At 37.4% G+C, this 21,318-nt stretch overlaps 2 protein-coding genes across 3 annotated transcripts in view; both read right to left on the minus strand.

Moving 5' to 3' along the window:
• LOC141500485 (putative adhesion G protein-coupled receptor E4P) overlaps nt 1-21,318 on the minus strand; it is a 258,858-nt gene that overhangs the window by 171,491 nt on the left and 66,049 nt on the right. The window lies entirely within an intron of this gene.
• The window catches only part of LOC141500484 (adhesion G protein-coupled receptor E2-like), a 118,527-nt gene that overhangs the window by 79,996 nt on the left and 17,213 nt on the right, over nt 1-21,318 (minus strand). Inside the window, exons 3-8 of the mRNA XM_074203683.1 lie at nt 15,908-16,030; nt 14,798-14,953; nt 14,572-14,691; nt 7,402-7,524; nt 6,258-6,413; nt 6,032-6,151 (exon numbers count right to left, since the gene is read on the minus strand). Of these exons, the coding sequence (XP_074059784.1) occupies nt 6,032-6,151; nt 6,258-6,413; nt 7,402-7,524; nt 14,572-14,691; nt 14,798-14,953; nt 15,908-16,030 (798 nt within the window). The remainder of the gene's footprint in view (nt 1-6,031; nt 6,152-6,257; nt 6,414-7,401; nt 7,525-14,571; nt 14,692-14,797; nt 14,954-15,907; nt 16,031-21,318) is intronic.

The following is a 21,318-nucleotide window of genomic DNA, read 5'->3' on the forward strand; positions in this document are numbered from 1 at the left end:
CTAAGATTAATGTGTGATTGCTTCGAAGGGCAATAAGGAAAATATGGGAAAAAATGACCCTTTCTGGGATAGATCTGTGGGTTCATGAATAATGTAATAATGGAAGGATTGCTTTGTACAATCTAGTAAATTGTGTGTTACTCTGTTATTCTTATTGCTGTTCTGTTATAATGAAATTAATAACACATGTTGGAAATTTAAAGCTACCTAAGGTACTTTAATGGTTTTAAATAATTCTGAAAAGTAATTTGTATGTTAAGGGGCAGCTAGGTGATGCAGAGGATAGGGCACTTGTTCAAATCAGGCCTCAGATATTTAGTGATTACTTAGCTGTGTGACCTTGGGCAAGTCACTTAACCCCAATTGCCTTGCCAAAACAAAAATAACCATTTGTATGTTAGGGATGGCTAGTAGGAAAACAAGTTTATGTATAGAAGTTTCCAGTTATATATGTGAATTGGGAATATTTTAGATCTATATGTATATTCCAAAGCAGTGGTTGTTTGCTTTGAAGCAAAAGCATGTAATATGAGAAAGATAAACACAAAGATAATTTGAGAATTCTCTTTGCAATCTCCTGGATGAAGGAGGCATTTGTTGTAAGATACTACAGGCTAGAAGAAGGTTTCTCTAGCCAAGAGGAACCTGATATACCATCTTTATATACAGATAGAATAGATATGATTTCAGACAAAGATGAGGCCTGTAGGGCCAGTCATAGTTAGAAAGACCCAGGAAGGATACTCAGAGCTTTAAGGAGGGATTTCATTAATTGGGACTCCATTAAGATTATAATTGGAAATTAGTCAGTTGTATTCATTGGAATTTCTAATTAGGTAAAAAAATCTATTTTAGATCACAGGACTTTTAATTAATTTTCTCTTATGTCAGATACCAGGATGGTCAACAAAAGGAAATGCTGCTGGGTAAATGTTATGGTCTTGGAGCCCAGGAAGCCATTGGCCCGAGGATGTCAGGTGACAGGGATGGGGAGCCAAAGGGGTGGCTTCTCAGTATGGCTGAGGTTGGACCCCTTTGACTTGATTTCCCCAAAATGACATTTGGATAATATCTCACCTGAAAGAATAAATCTGGCCTAAGACATTTGACTTACCCATGTGACCTCTGCCTGGACACTGATATTCAATACTTATATCTGTAATAGAATTTTCCTTTATTGTTCTGGATCTTTATAGTTAATTACTAAGAAAACTAGAAAAAAGAAGTTTTAGGTAAATTGGATCTAATAGCCAGAGATAGGTTAGGTGTCTGGCTCTGACACCTGCTATCAGCTACATGCTAAGATTAGAATTAAATTTCCTTAGTTTTTGTGTCAGAGGGGATATTTAGGTAAGGAGAAGAATGGGAAATTCTTAGGATAATTATAGTTTTCAAGTTCCACTTTAAGGAACAGAGTGTGAGTTAGCTAAGTACACCAGGAAAAGGAAAATATGGAAATATTTGGGGGGAAAAATCATTTTAGTTAAGGATGTTTGAGACATTGTAATGAGAGCAAAAGTTAAAATTGTTTTATTTTAAACCAGATGCTGCTTACTCTTAGAACAAAGATGACTGTTGAATGTATCAAGCTTGAGTCAATGAGTCATTCTCATTGGGAGTTTGCTCATGTAGTAAAACACTAATGGAAGTTTATTGTGTTAAAAGTGAAGTATGTGTGTCAATATGGCAATAAGGCAAAATGTAAATTGTAATAAGTTCCAGAATCTCATTGTTTTGTTATGGAAACATATATTTTGATCTGAGTAAGATGTTAGGCAGTTTTTCTACCAGAAGACAAGGTCTCAACTAGTCACCTGAGCTGGACAGGACTTTTTGGAAGAGATTCATAGGATGCTGAAGGACATTGGATGTCTCCAAAGGAGAAGAGAAGAGAAAAGAGGAGAGAGGAGAGGAGAGGAGAGGAGAGGAGAGGAGAGGAGAGGAGAGGAGAGGAGAGGAGAGGAGAGGAGAGGAGAGGAGAGGAGAGGAGAGGAGAGGAGAGGAGAGGAGAGGAGAGGAGAGGAGAGGAGAGGAGAGGAGAGGAGAGGAGAGGAGAGGAGAGGAGAGGAGAGGAGAGGAGAGGAGAGGAGAGGAGAGGAGAGGAGAGGAGAGGAGAGGAGAGAAGAGAAGAGAAGAGAAGAGAAGAGAAGAGAAGAGAAGAGAAAGAGAAGAGAAGAGAAGAGAAGAGAAGAGAAGAGAAGAGAAGAGAAGGAGAAAGAGGAGAGACACTGGACCAGTTCATCTCCACCATCTCTCACATATGTGTACATGGTTTATCTGAAACTTCCCCTTGACTCTGTAAGTGTGACACCCCTACTTATGCCCTTCTCCTTATGGAAAGGAGGAGGGGAGGCAGGGTGAAAATGTTCTCCATTGAGAGAGAAAGAGAGATTTTTGGGTGGCAGTACCCCTGAGTCTGAACTAGATTCTCAGTTCCTGGTCAGAGGTGCACTGTGGCACAGGATTCTGATCCAGTGGCATGTGGCTGAGTCAGTTCAGGGTGACTATTGTTTATAACTGACTGGCCAGAATTTTTACCTGGGTAGTAGCAAATGTCTGGACATGTTCAGAAGCAGGGTACATATATTTTGGACTGCACAACTTAGAAATAGGTGCCCTCAGACTGATATTATATTAATGATGGCAACTGGAGGACCTGTTAAGGTAAACACTGATTATGAGTTAGTATGGACTTGCAAGGAAAGTGTGGAAATGGCTATTTGCAAGAAAAATAATTTAAGGAACATCACTAGGTATATTAGCTATTCTTGGGGTTGATCCAATGGCACAAAATCAGGAATTTAGTTTGATCAGTTTTGGAGCCAGGAAGACCTTTGTAAAGACATTAGGATAAAAACTTGCAGTGGAAAGAGGTGCAGTAACTTTGGAAATGTACCTGTTATCATGGTGATTATAGGGCTTATCTAAAAGAGTCCCTTGAAGGTAAGGAGGTGATCAAGGAGTTGTTATCTAGATTTAAAGGCCTATTCAGAAATTTGAAGAAATCTCATCAAAATAAAAGAAGAGGGATTGAGTGGGATAAAGTCTGAGATTTCTTCCATAGAATATTATAGATTGGAGAATAGTTAACTAAATGCCCCTCCTCACTTAACAAAGCAACTTCTGGGATATTGGTAAAGAGTCAAGTGATCCCAACTTATCTGTTGAAGTCCCAATGACCATTCAATTCCTGAGGCTAAAGAGATGATCTGGTTTCAGTTTGAATTTATGTGCTAGTTTCCTTGGATTAGTTTATGGAATCTAGATTGTAAAACCACATTCCTCATTAAGGAGGGTGGGTCAGTGGGGGGGGGGCAGGGATCACATTGGGATAAATGTGATTCTTGGGTCTTTTGCTTTTGCCTCAATCTCTGTAATTGATTGGGGCCCATTCCTCGAGAAAGGAATAAAGTTTTCCCTTCATACCTTGAGAGATCTCCAAAATTCATTTAAGTGGCAATTGTCCCACACAGTAGATTTGGGGGCAAAATGATCAGATCTGTGCTCTGGGTGGATCCCTATGACAGTTGAGTAGGGAACAGACTAGACTAGATACTTGGGGCTGAAAGACCATCCAGAATTCTGAGATTGAGTAGGTAGGTAACATAAAGAGTGATCCCAGATGAACAAAAGTAATTTGTAAAAGTCAGAGGAAATGTGTGTGAATGATCCTGCAAACCAGGGTAATGAAGGGAACATATCCACTGTGTGGGACAAATGCCACTTAAATAAATTTCATAAATCTCTCAAGGTAAGAAAAGGAAGCTTTATTCATTTCTTGAGGAACAGGGCCAAATCAATTACACAGATTGAGGCAAAAACCAAAGACCTAAAAATCACATTTATCCTAAACTGGATGCCCCCCCCCCACTAACCCACCCTCATTAATGAGGAATGTGGTCTTACAATCTAGAACAGTAAATTAATCTAAGGAAAAGAGCACAAAATCCAAGCCAAAATCAAATTAAATCTTCAGCCCCAGGAATTGAATGGTCATACGAACTTCAACAGATAAGATAGGGTCAACTGACTCTTCACCAATATCCCAGAAGTTACTTTGTCAAGGGAGGAGGAGCACATAGTTCATTATTCTCCAATCTATATTATTCTGTTTAAGAAATCTCAGACTTTATCCCACTCACCACCCAGAGTTTTTTGGCAAGGGGAGAGTTGCTATAAGATGATCATCAAATATCAGAATTTTTTCCCCCATAAATTTATAAAATGAATTGAACTGTGTATTTAGCCAAAAACTTGAAGTCTGGTTGATTGTTAATTTCATAGATTGAGAAGAGACTTATAAGTGGGTAGCACCAATGACTGATAAGTAACACAAGTGCCACCTCAAACCTGAAGTAGTGAACTAGAATTTCCCATGTGAAGGCCACATAAACTTAGTATATTTATATTATACCTATCCTTTCATTGTTAAAAAAAAATTAGGAGATAATTGATAGATAAAAATAAGGAAACTGAGGCTGAGAGAGGTTTAGGGAATTGTATGAAGTCACATAAGTAGGGCATTTTTGTTGCATCATATTTAACTCATTTCACTTAACCTAGCTTCACTTGTATAAAATGTCATTAATCTGTATCTTTTTATGTCATAGACATACACAGCCTTTCTTTGCTGAAATTCTTCTCTGGTGAATTTCCAAGACATAGAAAACAAGCTTAGCTTTGCAAAGATTTTACCAATAGATTGCAAGGTTTGACATATTCTGTCAACTGAGGAAGATATTCATATGGGTTTAACTAATTGCTAGACATTGATCTAGCTAAGTGCAGGGAAAATTATCATCAAGCTATTGTTCACCAGGTCATAGATTTGGTAGTGGGAATAGCAGGCCACAGGAATGCATGAAGATGTTTATTGAGCCAGAAGTGTCACACTCAAATAAAATCAGAGGTCAATAAGAATCATTATTATCAACCTGTTGACTTGTTGGTTAAATGTAATATTTTCTGTGTTTGATTGTATTGTGTTATTTAATTTGTTGAATATTTTCTGATTGCACTATAATCTGGTGAGAAATATTTAATCGACTCAAGACTTCTGGGATACAAGCAGCTCTACTTTAGTCATTGTTTTGCTGATTGTTTAGGTTTGAGAAAGGGATGGAGATTGTGTTCATCTTTCAGCTGAATTTTAAAATGTGATATAGTTACATTGTTTTTCTTGGATAACTCATAGTCAAAAAATTTACCAACAAACTCCTGAATATATAGAATGTATCCATTGGGATAAATGACTAGAATTTAATGGGGCAGTTTTTCCACTATTACTGGGATTTCTTCAATTAAATTTTAATGCCACAATTATATGACTTGGTTGTATTTGAAAGATGAAGAAAGATACAGAGAAGAAGAGAAATTATAGGTGATGGAGGAGAAAGAAATAGCTGCCAGGATAACAACCAAACCAGGATTGATCCCTGCTGCTTGGATGGTGTTCTATTTGTAGCTGTCCAACAGGAATCATAAGGGTGAGCCAAGGGTTAACCTTTGGAGGCTCTAAGGAATTTTAAAAACTGAATTGAATGTTAAATCAATTTGCTATCTTCTGAACACAGAAAGAGAGGAAAAGGATATCAAACACACACACACACACGCATATACATTTATATACACAGATATATGGATGTATGCATGTGTATCTTCAGACCTTTCTAGTCAAATCAATCAGCAATTTTGGTTGAGGGAAGCTGTGATGAGTGAATTTGAACTAGATTCTCTGATTCCAAATTCAGTCTTTCTTTGATTGCTGCTTTTGAATACCAGCCAATAAAATCACAGAAGCTTGAAATATTGATTTTCTTTATGCATGACCTTTCAGGTATATAGTAGAAAATTAATTCTGCTCTTCCAATTAGAAAAGAGCCACTCTGAAGACAAGGACCATCTTCCACATTTGTTTGGTTATTTACTTTCACAGGACCTCTCCCAAAGAAGCAAATAACATTTTTTAAATGGTTGAAAAAATGAAGGCAAGAAAAGTTCAAGATAGATCATGTCTTAGTGTGCTTGGTACCTTCACATTGAGAGTTCTTAAAAATGAAGCCAGTATTGCAGGTGCAGCCATAGCTCCCTGGAGTATTTTGACATGTGGAATGCTGGGGGCAGACTGAGTCACTGAGACACTCATTAATGTCTGCAGAACAGGAGAGAAATATTTTCTGTAAGTCACAAAATCTCCTAGCCCAGGTGAGATAACCCTAGACCCAAAGACAAGACATCAGTGGCATTCTGAGTATTACCTGAACATTGGAAGGATCCAGTCTTACCAGGGACCCAAGAATTTCCCATGGGAGAAGAGAATCCAGTCAAACAGCTGCATCTATATTTTCCAATGACATTGGTGCATTTGGTATTGGGACCACAAACAAGAGGATTCTGATAACATTCATCCACATCTATGGAGTAGATCAGAAGAGTTCACCAGATCAAGGTTGCCAAACTTATTGTGGTGATTGGAAATCACCCCACTTTGCTCTTCAGTCATTTCAATCATATCCAACTGTTCATGATCCCATTTGGAGTTATTTTGACAAAGACACTGGAATGATTTGCCATTTCCTTTTCCAGCACATTTTACAGTTGCGGAGACTAAGGCACAAGATCACATAGATAGTAAGTGGAACAGCAGGGATTACATTTCAGGTCAGCCGGGCATATTGGCTTGACCTATAATTCAAAATACTATGGAGATTGAGGCTAATGGATCCCAAATTTAGGAGTTCCTAAGCAGCAGTGGGCTAAACAGATAAAAGTGTTCACATTGTGTTCTGTACCAATAAATTGTGCTTCAATATTTAGGGAACACAAGATTAACTAAGGAATGACAAACCAGAACAAGGAAGTATTGGAACATGTAGAATTTCCTGGACCATGTCTTGAAGCCATGAGTGACTCCTCAACTTCAATTGTGAGTGAAATAGGGAAATGCAGCCTTTTTTAACCATAAGATTAAATTTTTAAAAATTTTAAAATCAAAAGAATTGAAGATCCCTCACTCCTAATCCTAATTGCCCCATGCTGCCTTTCAAGTTATGAAAGCCTTCAACTTTCCAATGGAAATATACACAGAAGAAGGAGGGATAAAGAATGAACAGTACAAGTACTTTGCAGATATCTAAAAATAAAATTTTAAAAATAACCCAGCGGACTTCTCTAGTTCACTGAAACTTCTCATGCAGAATGCATAGAATGCCATCAATAAAAATCAATAGAGATACTAAGGCATGAAAGGGATGAGATTCATGAAGAAAATAGAGACAGAGACAGAGACAGAGACAGGGAGTTAGATCTAAATAGAAAGAGGTTCAAATTCTTCCATTTCCACATCTTATTTCAATAAAACTAGAATTACACTTTTCAGAAATCCCCTTCAGCCCTACTTACCTTGGCATTCCATTCTGGGTCCCATTACAAATCCATTTTTGCAATCACATGTGTAGTTTCCTGGGGTGTTGATACAGGTGGCATCTTGTGGACAGACTGTGGAATCTGCACATTCATCCACATCTGGAATTCATAGAGAAGGACTATGCAGGATAACAGTTGGGGTTTGAGCAATACAAAGCAATCCTATAGTCAGTCATTAAATATACATTCAATGATCATTATTTTCCAGGCAATATATTCAACACTGGGGATAGAAAAGGAAATAAAATATACTCTCTTTCCTCAAGGAGTTCACCATCTAATAGATGAAAGCAAATGTTTTGAAAACAAAACCAGGTATAGACAGGACAAACAGCAAATAATTCAAAGAAGAAAGTTGATAGAATTTAGGAGTATTAGAAAAGACTTCCTATAGGAGGTGGGATTTGAACTGGGTCTTGAAGGAAGCAGGGGAAACTAAGACAGAGAAATGAATGGAGAGAGCATTCTAGGTAAGGGAGACAATCAAAGAAAATATCCAGATCCTAGAGATGGGATGTCTTCTGCTAGGAAAAGCTAGATGGTCAGTCAGTATCATTGGCTTGAAGAATATGTACAGAGTATAAGGAGTAAAAATAGTAAAAGGAAATCATGAAGAACTTTGAAAGTCAAACAGAAGATTTAATATTTGAGCCTAGAAGTGAAAAGGAGACATGTGAGTTTATTGAGTTGGGTGGTTGGGGGTATTGTGCGGAAACATGATCAGATCTGTGTTCTGGATAGATCCCTTTGACAGTTGAGTGGGGAGCAGACTAGACTAGATACTTGTGGCTGAAAGACTGTAACAGACTGTTGTGAATGAGAGTATGAATTTGGGGAAGTAAACCTTTATCCCCTGCATTCCATGGGCAACAGAGCATTGTTTGACTGGTAATTAGAGAATGGCAGGGGATTGGGAATGAACCAGGAACTAAGAAAGGCTATTTAAGCACTTGCTTTGGGTTAAATAAATGGAGAACTTGTCATGTTTATCCCCCACCTCTTCAGTGTTTGCCTGAGAACTTAATTACAACTAGACTGAGTCAAATCATACTATATAAGTAAGGAGAAGTTAGCATGCCAGGATAAGTTAGCCGACTGGAACACACGAAAAGACCATCCAGACTTCTGAGATTTAGTAGGTAGGGAACATGAGGAATGAACCCAGATGAACAAAGTAATTTTCAAAAGATAGAAGAGATAATAGTAGAACCATACTCACCCAGAGATTTGGTTGCAAGGGGTTGGTTGTCATATGTTCTTCAAGTCTCAGAGGTTTTTTTTAACTATGAATTTATCAAATGAATTAAACTGCCTATTTACCCCCAAATTTGAAGTCTCAATGATTGTTAATGGTATAGATTGGGAGTGGAGTCACCAGTGGGTGGCAGCCATAGCACGAGTGCCACATTAAACCTCAAGTACTATACTGGAACTCCCTATGTCAAGGCAGCACTAAATTTCTCATAGTTTTGGACCTATCCTTTCACTGATGAAAAATGAGGGGACACTTGATACATAAAAATTAAAAAACTGAGACAGATTTAAGGAATGGTATGAAGTCATATAGATTATAATAGTGCTAGAATCCCAACACTAAGCCTATGGCTCCTAATCCAGTACTCTTACCATTAAATCCTTCATCCTCTGCAAGGAACTATTGGTATTCTTAATACCACAGGGAGCTAGGTGACATAGAGAAGAGAGTTTTGAACTTGGGAAACAGGAAGTCCTGAATTCAAATCCTATTTCAGACACTTACTGTGTCTGAAACTGCAGGGTTCTTCACCTGCAAAATGTTAACAATAATAGCATCCATCTTTGTGAACTGATCCAACTATTCTGGAGAGCAATTTGGAGCAAAGAATAACAAAACTGTGCATGCTCTTTGATCCAGCAATACCACTACTTGGTCTATATCCCAAAGAGATCATAGAAAAGACAAAAAGACTCACATGGACAAAAATCTTCATAGCAGCTCTTTTTATACTGGCAAATACTTGTAAATTGGGTGGATACTCTTTAATTAGGAAAGTGCTGAACAAATTGTGTTATATAACCAAGATGGAATAATATTGTTCTGCAAGAATGGATGAGCAGGGGGAACCCCTTGAAAGACTTACATATATAGTGACACTGAGTGAAGTGAACAAAAGCAGGAAAACATTGTACCTACTAACATCAACATTGGGCAATGATCAAAAAGATTTAGCTCTTTTCAGAAATACAACTATCAAAGACAATTCCTAAAGATTCATGATAGAATATGCCATTTACGTCCAGAGAAAGAATTGTGGAGTGTGAATGCAGATCAAAGAATACTATTTTCATTATATGTTTTGTTTTGTTTTCTTCTTTCTCATAGTCTTTCCCTTTTGTTTTGATTCTTCTTTCATAATATGACTGATGTGGAAATATGAATAACATAATTGTACACAATTTACCTATATAAAAGTGTTTGCTGTCTTAGCAAAGAGGGAGGAGAGAGAGGGAAGAAAAAAATTGAAACCCTAAATCTTATCCAAATGAATGTTGAAATCTATTTTTAGATATAATTGGAGGAAAAAATAAAATACTATTAAGGTGTGGGGAGGGACAGAGGGAAAGAGTGGTAAGAATTAAAATTGAAACAGAAACATTTCCTGTGGTGCAGAAGATAATGAGTAAACTACTAGTACTGGAGTCAAAATCCTAAGTTGTGAATTATCCCACACAAGAATTTTCTTCCATCATGAGTTTCTCTGGAAGACTGTGTTGTGGGTTTATATATGTATTGAGATGTATTTTATCATTTATTTGTTTGTTTTAATTTAGGATCAATTATTCTTCTAACTGCATGGCTAAATAAATGTTTATATTAAAGATATAAAATTGTCATTAATGTAAATGGTTCATTGTGTACCTATCATTTGGATACAAATCCTTGTAAGCAGCAGGTCTTATAGTTAAAAAAAACCACATCAAATGGAGGTTCAAGAACTATATTAATGCTTGTCTTCATTTTCAAAGATAACTACAACAAATTATATTTAAATTTGCTTTTGTTTAATTTTTTATTTAATTTTATAAGACAACATATAATTTGAGTGTTACCTTGGCTATTGAGAGATTAAATGATTTGACAATAATCAGGTAGGACTTGAACCCAGGTCTTCTTTACTCTAAAACCATACTTCCATATTGAGGCAGCTTTCATGCTGCCTCAATCCATTCTGTTTATTATTCATGTTAATCATATTAATGAACAACCTCAACAATAAACCAGGAGATGCCAATTAAAGCAACGTTGAGATATCATCTCAGATCTATTACACTGACAAATGTAATGAAGTAAAAGTAATGTAAAAGTAAAAAGTAATGAAACTCAAAGCTCATAGAGAAAAAAGTATACTCGTTCATTACAGTTTTGCAGAAGAATCTGGAATTATGAGGAAACATTTCAAAACTAATCAAATTGGGGCAGCTAGGTGATGCAATGTAGAAAGTACTGGCCCTGGAGTCAGGAGGACCTGAGTTCAAATCCCATCTCAGACACATAATAATTGCCTAGCTATGTGACTTCAGGCAAGTGGCTTAACCCCACTGCCTTATAAAAACCCCAAAAAAAGTAATCGAATCACTTGGCCCAATCAAAAATTTCATTGTTGGGAATATGCATTGAAAACATCATCCCCTCATCTGAAAAAGAAGTATCTGGTCAAGGCTTTTCCATAACAGCAATACATAAAAATAAATGAAAAAGGGTATCTAGATTTCGCAGTGAACAAAACATGAGCTCTGGATTCAGGAGGATCTGAGTTCAAATTCGACCTCAAACATTTAATAATTTCCTAGCTGTGTGACCTTGGGCAAATCATTTAATCCCATGTAAAACCTTGCAAAAACCAAAAAAAAGTACTATATAAATAGTAACTGTTATTAATAATAATTAAATTTTAAAAATTGAAAAACCCTAGAAGTAATATAAATATCTAATAGGGAAACAATTCAGTAAATTCTAGCATGTGAATATAATGGCATTCTATAATGCAATTAAGAAGTATAACTATGAAAATATCAAAAAAATCTAGAGTTTAATGAAATAATGCCAAGAAAATAATTAAAAGGAACTAAAAAATGGAATATACACTAACTATGATCAAATTGAAAAACAATTAACAAAAAATGAATGAACAGATGAATTCTGATTGGGACTTAGGAGGATAATCAATTAGAAGAATGTCAATATACTTTAGACAATGAAAATAATTCATGTAAATGTAAAGATTATAAACAAAATTTGTCTTGCTTTTGTATTGATTTATATTGCTACTCAAATGAGGTAGGCACATGTACTAGAGAGAGCTCATAGCAAGGTAGAAAGATTTGAGGTCAGGTCCATCCTCTGACAAACACTGTGTGAGGACTCTGTCTAAGTGGTTTTACTTCATAGTCCCCCAGATAATCCATTAAACCAAAAGTGTCAAACTCATAGTCTGCAACACTCTAGAGTATAGTTTGAATAAGCTTAAACTATACTGAATAAGCTTAAACTATACTTGGGAAATAGTAAACAGAATAAAAATTCAAGAAAACATAAACAGCATATTTTAAAATAAAGTTAGTATACATCTGGAGGGATCTTTATGTATGAATTGGTAATTCACATTTATTTGACTTAGACAACATTGCTCTAAACTGGCAAGTTGCAGCTTCTACATTGGTGTCAATCTACATTGGTAAACAAAAAAAAAGTTTCTCCAATGGGAAGAAGTCCCTATTCCAATTAAAGCACTGGTTAGATTTTTTTAATGTTTAATGTTTAGTACCTAATAAGAAGAAAGCTGTTTGATTGTCTACCAAAGAGGAAACTTTCTCTGACAAGAAACATCAATTTCTCCTCAGTCTTAGAAAGTTGCCTAGGACATGATGTTCAGCCAACATGTAAAGGAAGAAGGATTTGACCCTAGGAATTTCCAAGGAATCTCAAGCTATTACATCATACTACCTTTCTTAAAGCATTTATTTTTATGCTAATTTAAAATATTAAATAGTATTATATTAGTCATCAATATAAATATTACAATAAAAATTCAGGCATTTTTTCTGATTAGAATGTCCTCTCTCCTCTCTGTCTCTCCAGTTTCAAGATATTCATTAATACCAGTTTTGATTTACAAACATGTACTGTCCATGATATAGTGGGAAGACTCCCTCATAGGAAATCAGAGGATCTAGGTTCAATTCCTGACTCTACTATTGCCTACTTGATCTTGGGCAACATACAAATGAATCTCTATACTTTGTTTTTTTCTTCTCTGGGAAACTGAGTCTCAGAGAGAACTGGTGTGACCAAAAATCACACAATGAGTAGGTGCAAGAGATGGAGTTCTATCCCACATATGTTTGATTCATGATGCCACTGTTGCCCACTCACGGAGGTCCCTTTTGCATCTCATCTTCTCCAAATGAACACCTTTAGCCTCTGAGATCCCCCCATCCCCTGACATAGCTTTTGAGGATTTTTGTTGGGCCATGTTATTTAACTCATTTCACATTACCCCACTTCACATGTATAAAATTTCACAAATCTGTGTTTTTTATGTCATAGACATTCATGGTCTTTCTTTCCTAAAATTCTTTCCTGGTGAATTCCAAGACATAACCATCAAGCTTAACTTTGCAAAGACTATACCAATAGATTACAAGGTTTGGCAGATTCTGCCAACTGAGGAAGATATTCATATGGATTGCACAAAATTCTGGGGATTAGTCTAGCTAAGTGCAGACAGAATTATCATCAAGAGTTTGGTCACCAGATGATAGATTTGGAAGTGGGAGTAGTGGGCAGAGTGGCCACAGCAATGCCTGAAGATGTCTTTTGAGCCAATGGTATAAAAACAGAGGTCAATTATAATCCCTATTGTCTACATGTTGACTTAGTTTTTAAATGTCATATTTTCTATGTTTTATTGCATTTCTATTTATTTTGTTGAATGTTTCCTGGTTGCATTTTAATCTGGTTAGGAGTGTTTACTCCACTCAAGAGTTTTGGGATACAAGCAGTTCTTCCTTGTCTTGACTGACACCCTATACCATGGTATCTACATTGGTAATATCATTCTGACACCATGGAATTGTAACTTGGCAGCACTTTAAAAGTTGCCTCTTCCAAACCCTTCATTTTAAAAGCAGGATGTTCTGGAGGCAGCTCAGAGTAGCTAAACCAAAACTAATTATTCAGTTTCTGCAGATGGTACAATTTAGGACTTGACTGATTGTTTTGTTGATTGTCTAGATTTAAGAAAATGGCGGAGATCACGTTAATCATTCAGTTTAAGCTTAAAAAGTGTTATACCAGCATTTTTTTGGAGGGTTGATTCTTAACAATTTACCACCACACTCCTGAATATATAGAATGTATCTGTTGAGATAAAATCCTAGAAGGGGACAGTAGTTTCATTAATTACCAGGCCTTCTTCCAGTCAATTTTAATAACAGAATAAAAGTGATTGGTTGTATTTGTAAACATGAAGAAAGACACAAGAGCAACACAGAAAAATTGCAGGTGATGGAGGAGAAAGAAATAGCTGCCAGGGCAACAACCCAGCCAGGATTGTGCCCTGTGGATTAGTTGGTGGCATATTTGTGGCTGTCCAACAGGAATCATAAGGGTGAGCCAAGAGTTAACTTTTGGAGGATTTAAGGAGTAATAAAAAGAGAATTGATTTTGGTTGAATAAATTTGACAACTTCTGAAAGCAGAGAGAAAATATAAAAGTATATGTGTTTGTATGTGAATCTCCAGACCTTTCTAGTCAAATCAGCAATTTTGGTTGAGGGAGGCTGTGATGAGGGAATTTGAACAAGACTCTGATTCCAAATTCAGCCTCTTTATTTAATACCTGCTTTTGTATTCCAGTCAATATAACCACAGAAACTTGAAATAATGATTTTCTTAATGCATATTCTTTCAAGTATATTATAGAAAATATATCCTGCCCTTCCAATTAGATAACAGCCACATTGAAGAGAAGGAACATCTCACACATTTGTTTATATACTTTCCCAGGACCTCTGACAAAGAAAGAAGAGAAGTATTTTTTAAATGATTGGAAAAAATGAAGCCAAGAAAAGTTCAAGATAGATCACGTCTTAGTGTGCTTGGTACCTTCACATTGAGAGTTCCTAAAAGTGAAGCCAATATTGCAGGTGCAGACATAGCTCCCTGGAGTATTTTGACAGGTGGAATTCTGGGGGCAGACAGAGTCTCTGAGACACTCATTAATATCTGCAGAACAGGAGAGAGATGTTTTCAGTAAGTCACAAAATGCCCAAGCCCAAGTTAGATAACCCTAGACACAAGGACAAGACATCAGTGGTGCTTTGAGTATTACCTGTGCATTGGAAGGATCCAGTCTTACGAGGGATCCAAGAATCTCCCCTGGGAGAAGAGAATCCAGACATACAACTGCATTTATATTTTCCAAAGACGTTGGTGCATTTGGTATTGGGACCACAAATAAGAGGATTCTGAGAGCATTCATCCACATCTAGGGAGAAAGTGAATTTGATCAGAAGAATTCCCCAGATCAAGGCTACCAAATTTATTGTGATTAGGAATCATCCTACTTTGCTGTTCAGTCATTTTAGCCATATCCAACTGTTTGTGATCCCATGTGGGGATTTTTTGACAAAGACACCAGAATAGTTTGCCATTTCTTTCTCCATCACATTTTACAGAGGAGGAGACTGTGAAGTCCAAGATCACATAGATAGTAATGGTAGAATAGGGATTAGATTTCAGGTCAGATGGGTGTGGTTTTTGACCTAAAATCCCAGATACCATGGAGACTGAGGTTAATGGATCTCAAACTCAGGAGTTCTGAGCTGCAGTGGGCTAAGAAAATAAAGTATCTACACTAAGTGGGTACCACTAGGTTAACTAGGGAGTGACAAATCAGACCAGGAAAGAACTGAAACATGTCAATGTTCCTGGACCTATCAGTATTGAGCTTGAACCCATGAATTACTCCTCTGAGTGAAATAGGGAAATAGTATCTTTTTTACAAGTAGATTATATTTTAGAAATTTTTAAAGCAAAAGAATTGAAGACCCTTCACTCCTAATCCAGTCTTCTTCCTCTTGCCCCATGTTGCCTCTCAAGCCATGAAAACTCACATGCTATATTAAAAAAAGATGAGTCAATCATGGTATAAGAAGGAGGGATAAAGGAAGAACAGAAAAAGTACTTTGCAGACATCTAAAAAATAAAAATAAAAAAGAGGAATTCTCTAGTTCACTCTGTAACTCCCCTGTGAGAATTCAGATGATGTCATCAATAAAAGTCAGTTGGAATGTGAAGACATGAAAGGGGTATAATCCACTCAGAAAAATCAAGAAATAGAGATATCTAAAAAGAGCTAGGTTCAGATTCCCTCCTTTCCAAAACTTAGTTCATTAAAACTAGACACATTTTACAGAAATCTCCCTAGAGTCCCACTTACCTTGGCATTCCATTGTGGGCCCCATTACAAAACCCTTTTTGCAGACACATGTATAGCTTCCTGGGATGTTGATACAGATGGAATATGGTGGACAGACTGTGGAATCTCTACATTTGTCCAAATCTGGAGAGAGAAGGATTATGCAAGATCATAGTTGGGAGTTGAGCAACCCCCCAGGCAGTCATTAAATATTTATTAAATGCCTATTATTTGCCAGGCAATGTGTTCTAACAAATAGAAATAAAAGATTCCCTCTTCCCTCAAGGAGCTCACAGTTTAATAGGGGAAACAGCATGAAAAGAAATATGTACAAACCAGCTATAGACAGTGATACAGGGAAAAGATGTAGAGAATTATGAATGTAGCAGAAACAAAATCTGTTAACAGGGTGGAGGTTCCCACTCTTGAGATTCTGCCTCTCTTGGACACTGTTAATTGTATCCTATCTCCCCTTGTCCCTGTTGTATCTTATCCACCATTTCCATCTTGGCTTAACTTTGGGCTGGACATTGGTGGACAGGCAATGACATGTTAAAATTGAACATCAAATACATTTAGACAGGAAGGACCAGAACATAGATTGCCATTGGAAGTTACCTGGCTCTAAGGTAAAGGATCACACCAAAAGCACTACCTACACCTGCCTACAATGGAGGGTTATTTAACAGGAAGCACAGCCCCTTTGGGTTTCTTACTTCTTCCTGCCTCCCATCCAGAAAGATGGACTTTTCCTCTGGCTCTTCCTGAAACCACATGGAGCACTATGGGCTTTGTCATGTGGCCTGGTTAACCCAAGACTCATGGCTGCCTGCTCTTCTCTCTCTCTCTCTCTCTCTCTCTCTCTCTCTCTCTCTCTCTCTCTCTCTCTCAAAACTTCATCTAAGCCTGCCAGCTGACCTGCAAGTTCAGTAATGCAAGTGGTCTTCTCTTTAAACTCTTCTTAAATTTTCTATCACTTTCTTATGTGTTGTAACTTCTTTGAATTAATTTTTATTTTCTTTCCACACCTGTATTCCTAGGTCTGAATCTTTGGCAGTTTCGAACTCAATCTAGCAGCTACAACAGGGCAAATATGAAATAATTCAAAGAAGGAGTTACAATACAGGAAGATAAGAAAAAACTTTGGGTTGGAGACCAGGTTTGAACTGGAACTTGAAGGAAGCAGGGGAAGTCAAGAGGCAGAGATGAGTAGAGAGAACATTCAAGACCTGGGAGACAATCAATGAAAATACCTAGATGCTAGAGAGGGAGTGTCTTCTGCTAGGAAAAGCCAGAAGGTCAGTCAGTATCACTGGCTTGAATAATATGTACAAGAGAGGATGTAGGGAATAAGAAAAGTGGAAGGGGAAGGTGTATTGTGATTTTAAATGAGGTTCAGATTCATTCCTGCAAATGACACTCTCGTTGACACTCCTGAGAATGAAAGTATTTTAATCACACAACACAAGGAATAGATTGATTACAATAACATCCAATACAGCAACTAATACATTAAAGACAAAGGGTTAGTAATACTATAATCAAAGTAGAAGAAAAAGATAAAGGTAACATCACCAATTTGGGGGAGCACCAACTCCGAACAGTCTGTGGCTGGGGGAATCCCATGTTCTTTTCAGCCTTTTGAGTCCTGATTGGGAGAGCAAGGAAGAAAGAAAGAAAGAAAGAGAAAAAGAAAGAGAGAAAGAAAGAAAGAAAGTACCAGGCAGAAAAAATTCTCCATGGGTGAGATTCCCATCAATGCTTGGAGCCTCAGAGTATCTATCAGCGGAGAACAAAGAAGGCTAGTTGCTAATTTAGTTGGGAGGGATTTCTGAGTTCCTTTAACATAAATATGGGAAAAGTCTACAAGTCTACCAGTTTGAAGACTTCGAGGAAATGCCATAGGGGGCCAGAAGGTTTTATTTTGAATAAAATGAATACTGTGAGAATAGCCAGTTGTCCCCAGTACTACCTGTATTCCAAGGAGTGGCTGGCTCCTGGAATCTTTGGAATGTGGCCAAATCACCTATGGCATGTCCAGGACGGGGGGAAGGTAAATTTGTGAAGAAGGCACATCCTCATACAGGCTCGAGAGAACTTACTTATAAGAAAACTTCATTTTCTTATTCAGAAGGAAATCATGAAGGACTTTGAAAGCCAAACAGAAGGTTTAATATTTGATCATAGAGGTGAAAGGGAGACATTGGAATTTATTGATTTGGGTGGTTGGGGTAAGGGAGGGAGGGGAGAGGGGTGATAAAGAGGGGAAAGGAGACATGATCAGACCTGTGCTCTTAGTAAATAACTTTGACAGTTGAGTGGAGAATAGACTAGACTGGAAAACCATCCAGAATTCTGAGATTTAGTAGGCAGGAAACATGAAGATTGAGCCTAAATGAACAAAGCAATTTCCAAAATGTCAAGAAAATGTGTGAATGGTACTGCAAACCAGGGTAATCTCCTACCAGGAGATTTGGTTGCAAGATAATGGTTGCAATTATCTTCTTCAACTCTCAAGATTTGTGTGTTTTTTAACTATGAATCTACAAATCTAAATAAATTACCTAATTAACCACAAATTTGAGTTCTAAGTGACTGCTTATTGCCAGTGGGTGGGAATCAATGACTGACAAGTAACCCAAGTGCCTCCTCATACCCAAAATACTCTACTGGAATTCCCCATGTCAAAGTAGCACTGGACCTAACCTTCACAGATGAGAAATAGTAGGACACCAGTTACATACAAATAAGGAAACTGAGACTGTAACCCAACACAAGTCCTCTGACTTGAAATCCAGTGCTCTTGACACTACATCATTCTCCCTCAGCAATTAATATTCTTAATACCACATATAGCTAGGTGGCACAGTGGATAGATTGTTGGATTTGGGAATCAGCTGAATTCTGTGTGAACCTGGGCAAGTCAATTAACTTCTCTCAATCTCAGTTTCCTCATCTACAAAATGGTGATATCTGACTTCCCAGAGTTGTTGTGAGAATCAAATGAGACAATATTTGCAAAGTGTTTTGCAAATCTTAAGTGCCTTAAAGTGCTCACAATTCTTACTCTGTTCTTATAATTCAGCTGAAGTTTATACTATGATATATCTCCAACTATACTGAAACTCCTCTAAATAGAAAAATTATCTCTCGTACTTGTCTTCATATTCTCCCAGACTCTACCACAAAACTGGCCACATAGTAGGTACCAAGAAATAAGTATTTAGATGATAAATAATAATAACAGACTTTTGGGTCATGTAAACAATAAAATGGTGGCATATAGACATTTCCTACAAACCTCCCCAAAATAGAAATGATATACTGAATTTGATAATAATATTAATAATAATATTTTGCATTTAAAGAGTGTTTTAATGTTTGAAAAGCACTTAATACACATTATCTTATTTGATCCTTACATCAACCCTGGTACTATTATTATTCTCATATTATAGATAGGGACACTGAGACTGAAAAAGCTTGTGTTCATTGTCATACTACTTGTTAAACATCTAAAGCAAGATTAAAATTCAGGTCTTCTTGACTCCAGGTTCAGTGCTCTATCCATTACACTATCAAGTTGCTGAATAAATGAACCTAGGAAAATTTTGACATGAATAATGTCTGAGTTTCTCCTACCCCTTCACAGGTGAAGTTGGCTCTATAGGTAAAGTTTTACCTCCCCCAGGATGCTGATACAATTGGAATTGGTACCCTAAAGATGGAAACTTTGGAAAGATCCAACTGCCTCAAGGCAAATGGCAAAGCTCAAACAGCTCTCTATGCAAAGACTTCTGAGCTTATTTTTCCAACTGGACATAAAAGTATTCACAGAAAGTTAGGATCAGCAGTTCTTCTCTAAGGCACCAAGAAGGAAACCCAGAATCTCAGAGTCTCTGAGTTGGAAAAGACCCCAGAGGTCACCTAATTCAACCTAGACCAGAGCCCCTTCTAATAAATCATAAACATTTCCTGAAAGACCTGAAAAAATCGAGAATTTCAAACTCCTCAGGAGACTTTTCTTATGCTGTATAGCTCTGTGTATAAGGAAGTTCTTCCTCAGACCAAGCTGAAATTTATTTCTCTTCACCTTCCTCTCTGCCTGTCCCTTGCCCATTGTCTCTAATGCTTTCTTCTAGGATCAGAGTATTTCAAACTCTTCTTCCCCATTGGACCCTTTAAGACCATGACAACCCTAATATATCTCTTTCTATGTCTTCCAGAGTCAGCAACAGCTACTAAGTTAATCAGAGGTATCCTTCTGCCTGAGTGTTTCTGAACTGACAAGATCACCTCTGAAGCCCTTACCAACCTGGACCTTTCCTACTTTTCCAGTTTTCTTGTTCTTTACTCTTCCTTCCATGCACTCTAATATCTACTGTCAGTAGCTTCCTAATACAAGATACTCGGGGGAGATAGCTGGTGCAATGGATAGAGCACTGGCCTTAGAATCAGGACAGGAGTTCGAATCCAGCCTCAGACACTTGACACTAGTTATGTGAACTTGGGCAAGTCACTTAACCCTAATTGACTCACATCCAGAATCATCTCCATTCCTGATTCATATCTGGTCACTGGACCTAGATGTCTCTAGAAGAGAAAGTGAGGTTGGTGATTTAGCACAACACTCCCCACTCAAATCCAATTTTTGTGCTTGTCACAACATCACCTCCCTGATGTTATGATATTCTTTGAGAATGAAGGACAAAACATCATCAATGCAAGACATACCATCTCCAGATTCTCTGATCTTTCACTAGTTATCCTTACTACCCGAAATGTTCTGAAGTCTTTTTTCAAGAATTAGCTCAAATCTTTCCTTCTGCAAGATTTCTTTTCCCCTCTCCCCAACACTCACAAGTCTCTTTTCTCTGAGATACCTTCCATTTATTCTGTATATATCTAGTTGTTTAGCTGTGAAGGGTTAATACCTATTCTGATCCTGGGGAAGGCCATAGGCTGGTTCCCCCACCCAAGGTCCCCCATCACCTTTGCATGAACTTGGTTGTCTTTGCATGTACCAGATACTCCCTCTAGGAACTAGCCATTTCTGGAAGCTGAATCCTGGGAGGGTTGGCTACCCACCCAGAGGTTCAATGTTTAATTAATTTCAGAACCTTGGCCATGAGTCTTCCCAGGCCATACATGTACTCTTCACATGGTCATGCATGTACTTTTCACATGTCCTGGTTAAGTGCCCAAAAGCTTATATAAGTATATTGGCAGTGTGCCACATTTGTCTGGGACCCTTAAAAGTTTCTAACATTAAGCAGCCCCTTGGAGTTTCACCCATGGAAAGGATACTTTGCCTGGGATATTTTCCCAATCAGGACTCTAAAGGCTGTAATCCTGGGAACTCCCCAGCCCCTGTTGATTCAGATGTTGATGCTCCCCTGATTGGTGACATTTTCTCTTTCTTTCTCCTCTAT

This window comes from Macrotis lagotis, chromosome X (assembly GCF_037893015.1).
Source record: "Macrotis lagotis isolate mMagLag1 chromosome X, bilby.v1.9.chrom.fasta, whole genome shotgun sequence".
NCBI classification, from domain to species: Eukaryota; Metazoa; Chordata; class Mammalia; order Peramelemorphia; family Peramelidae; genus Macrotis; species Macrotis lagotis.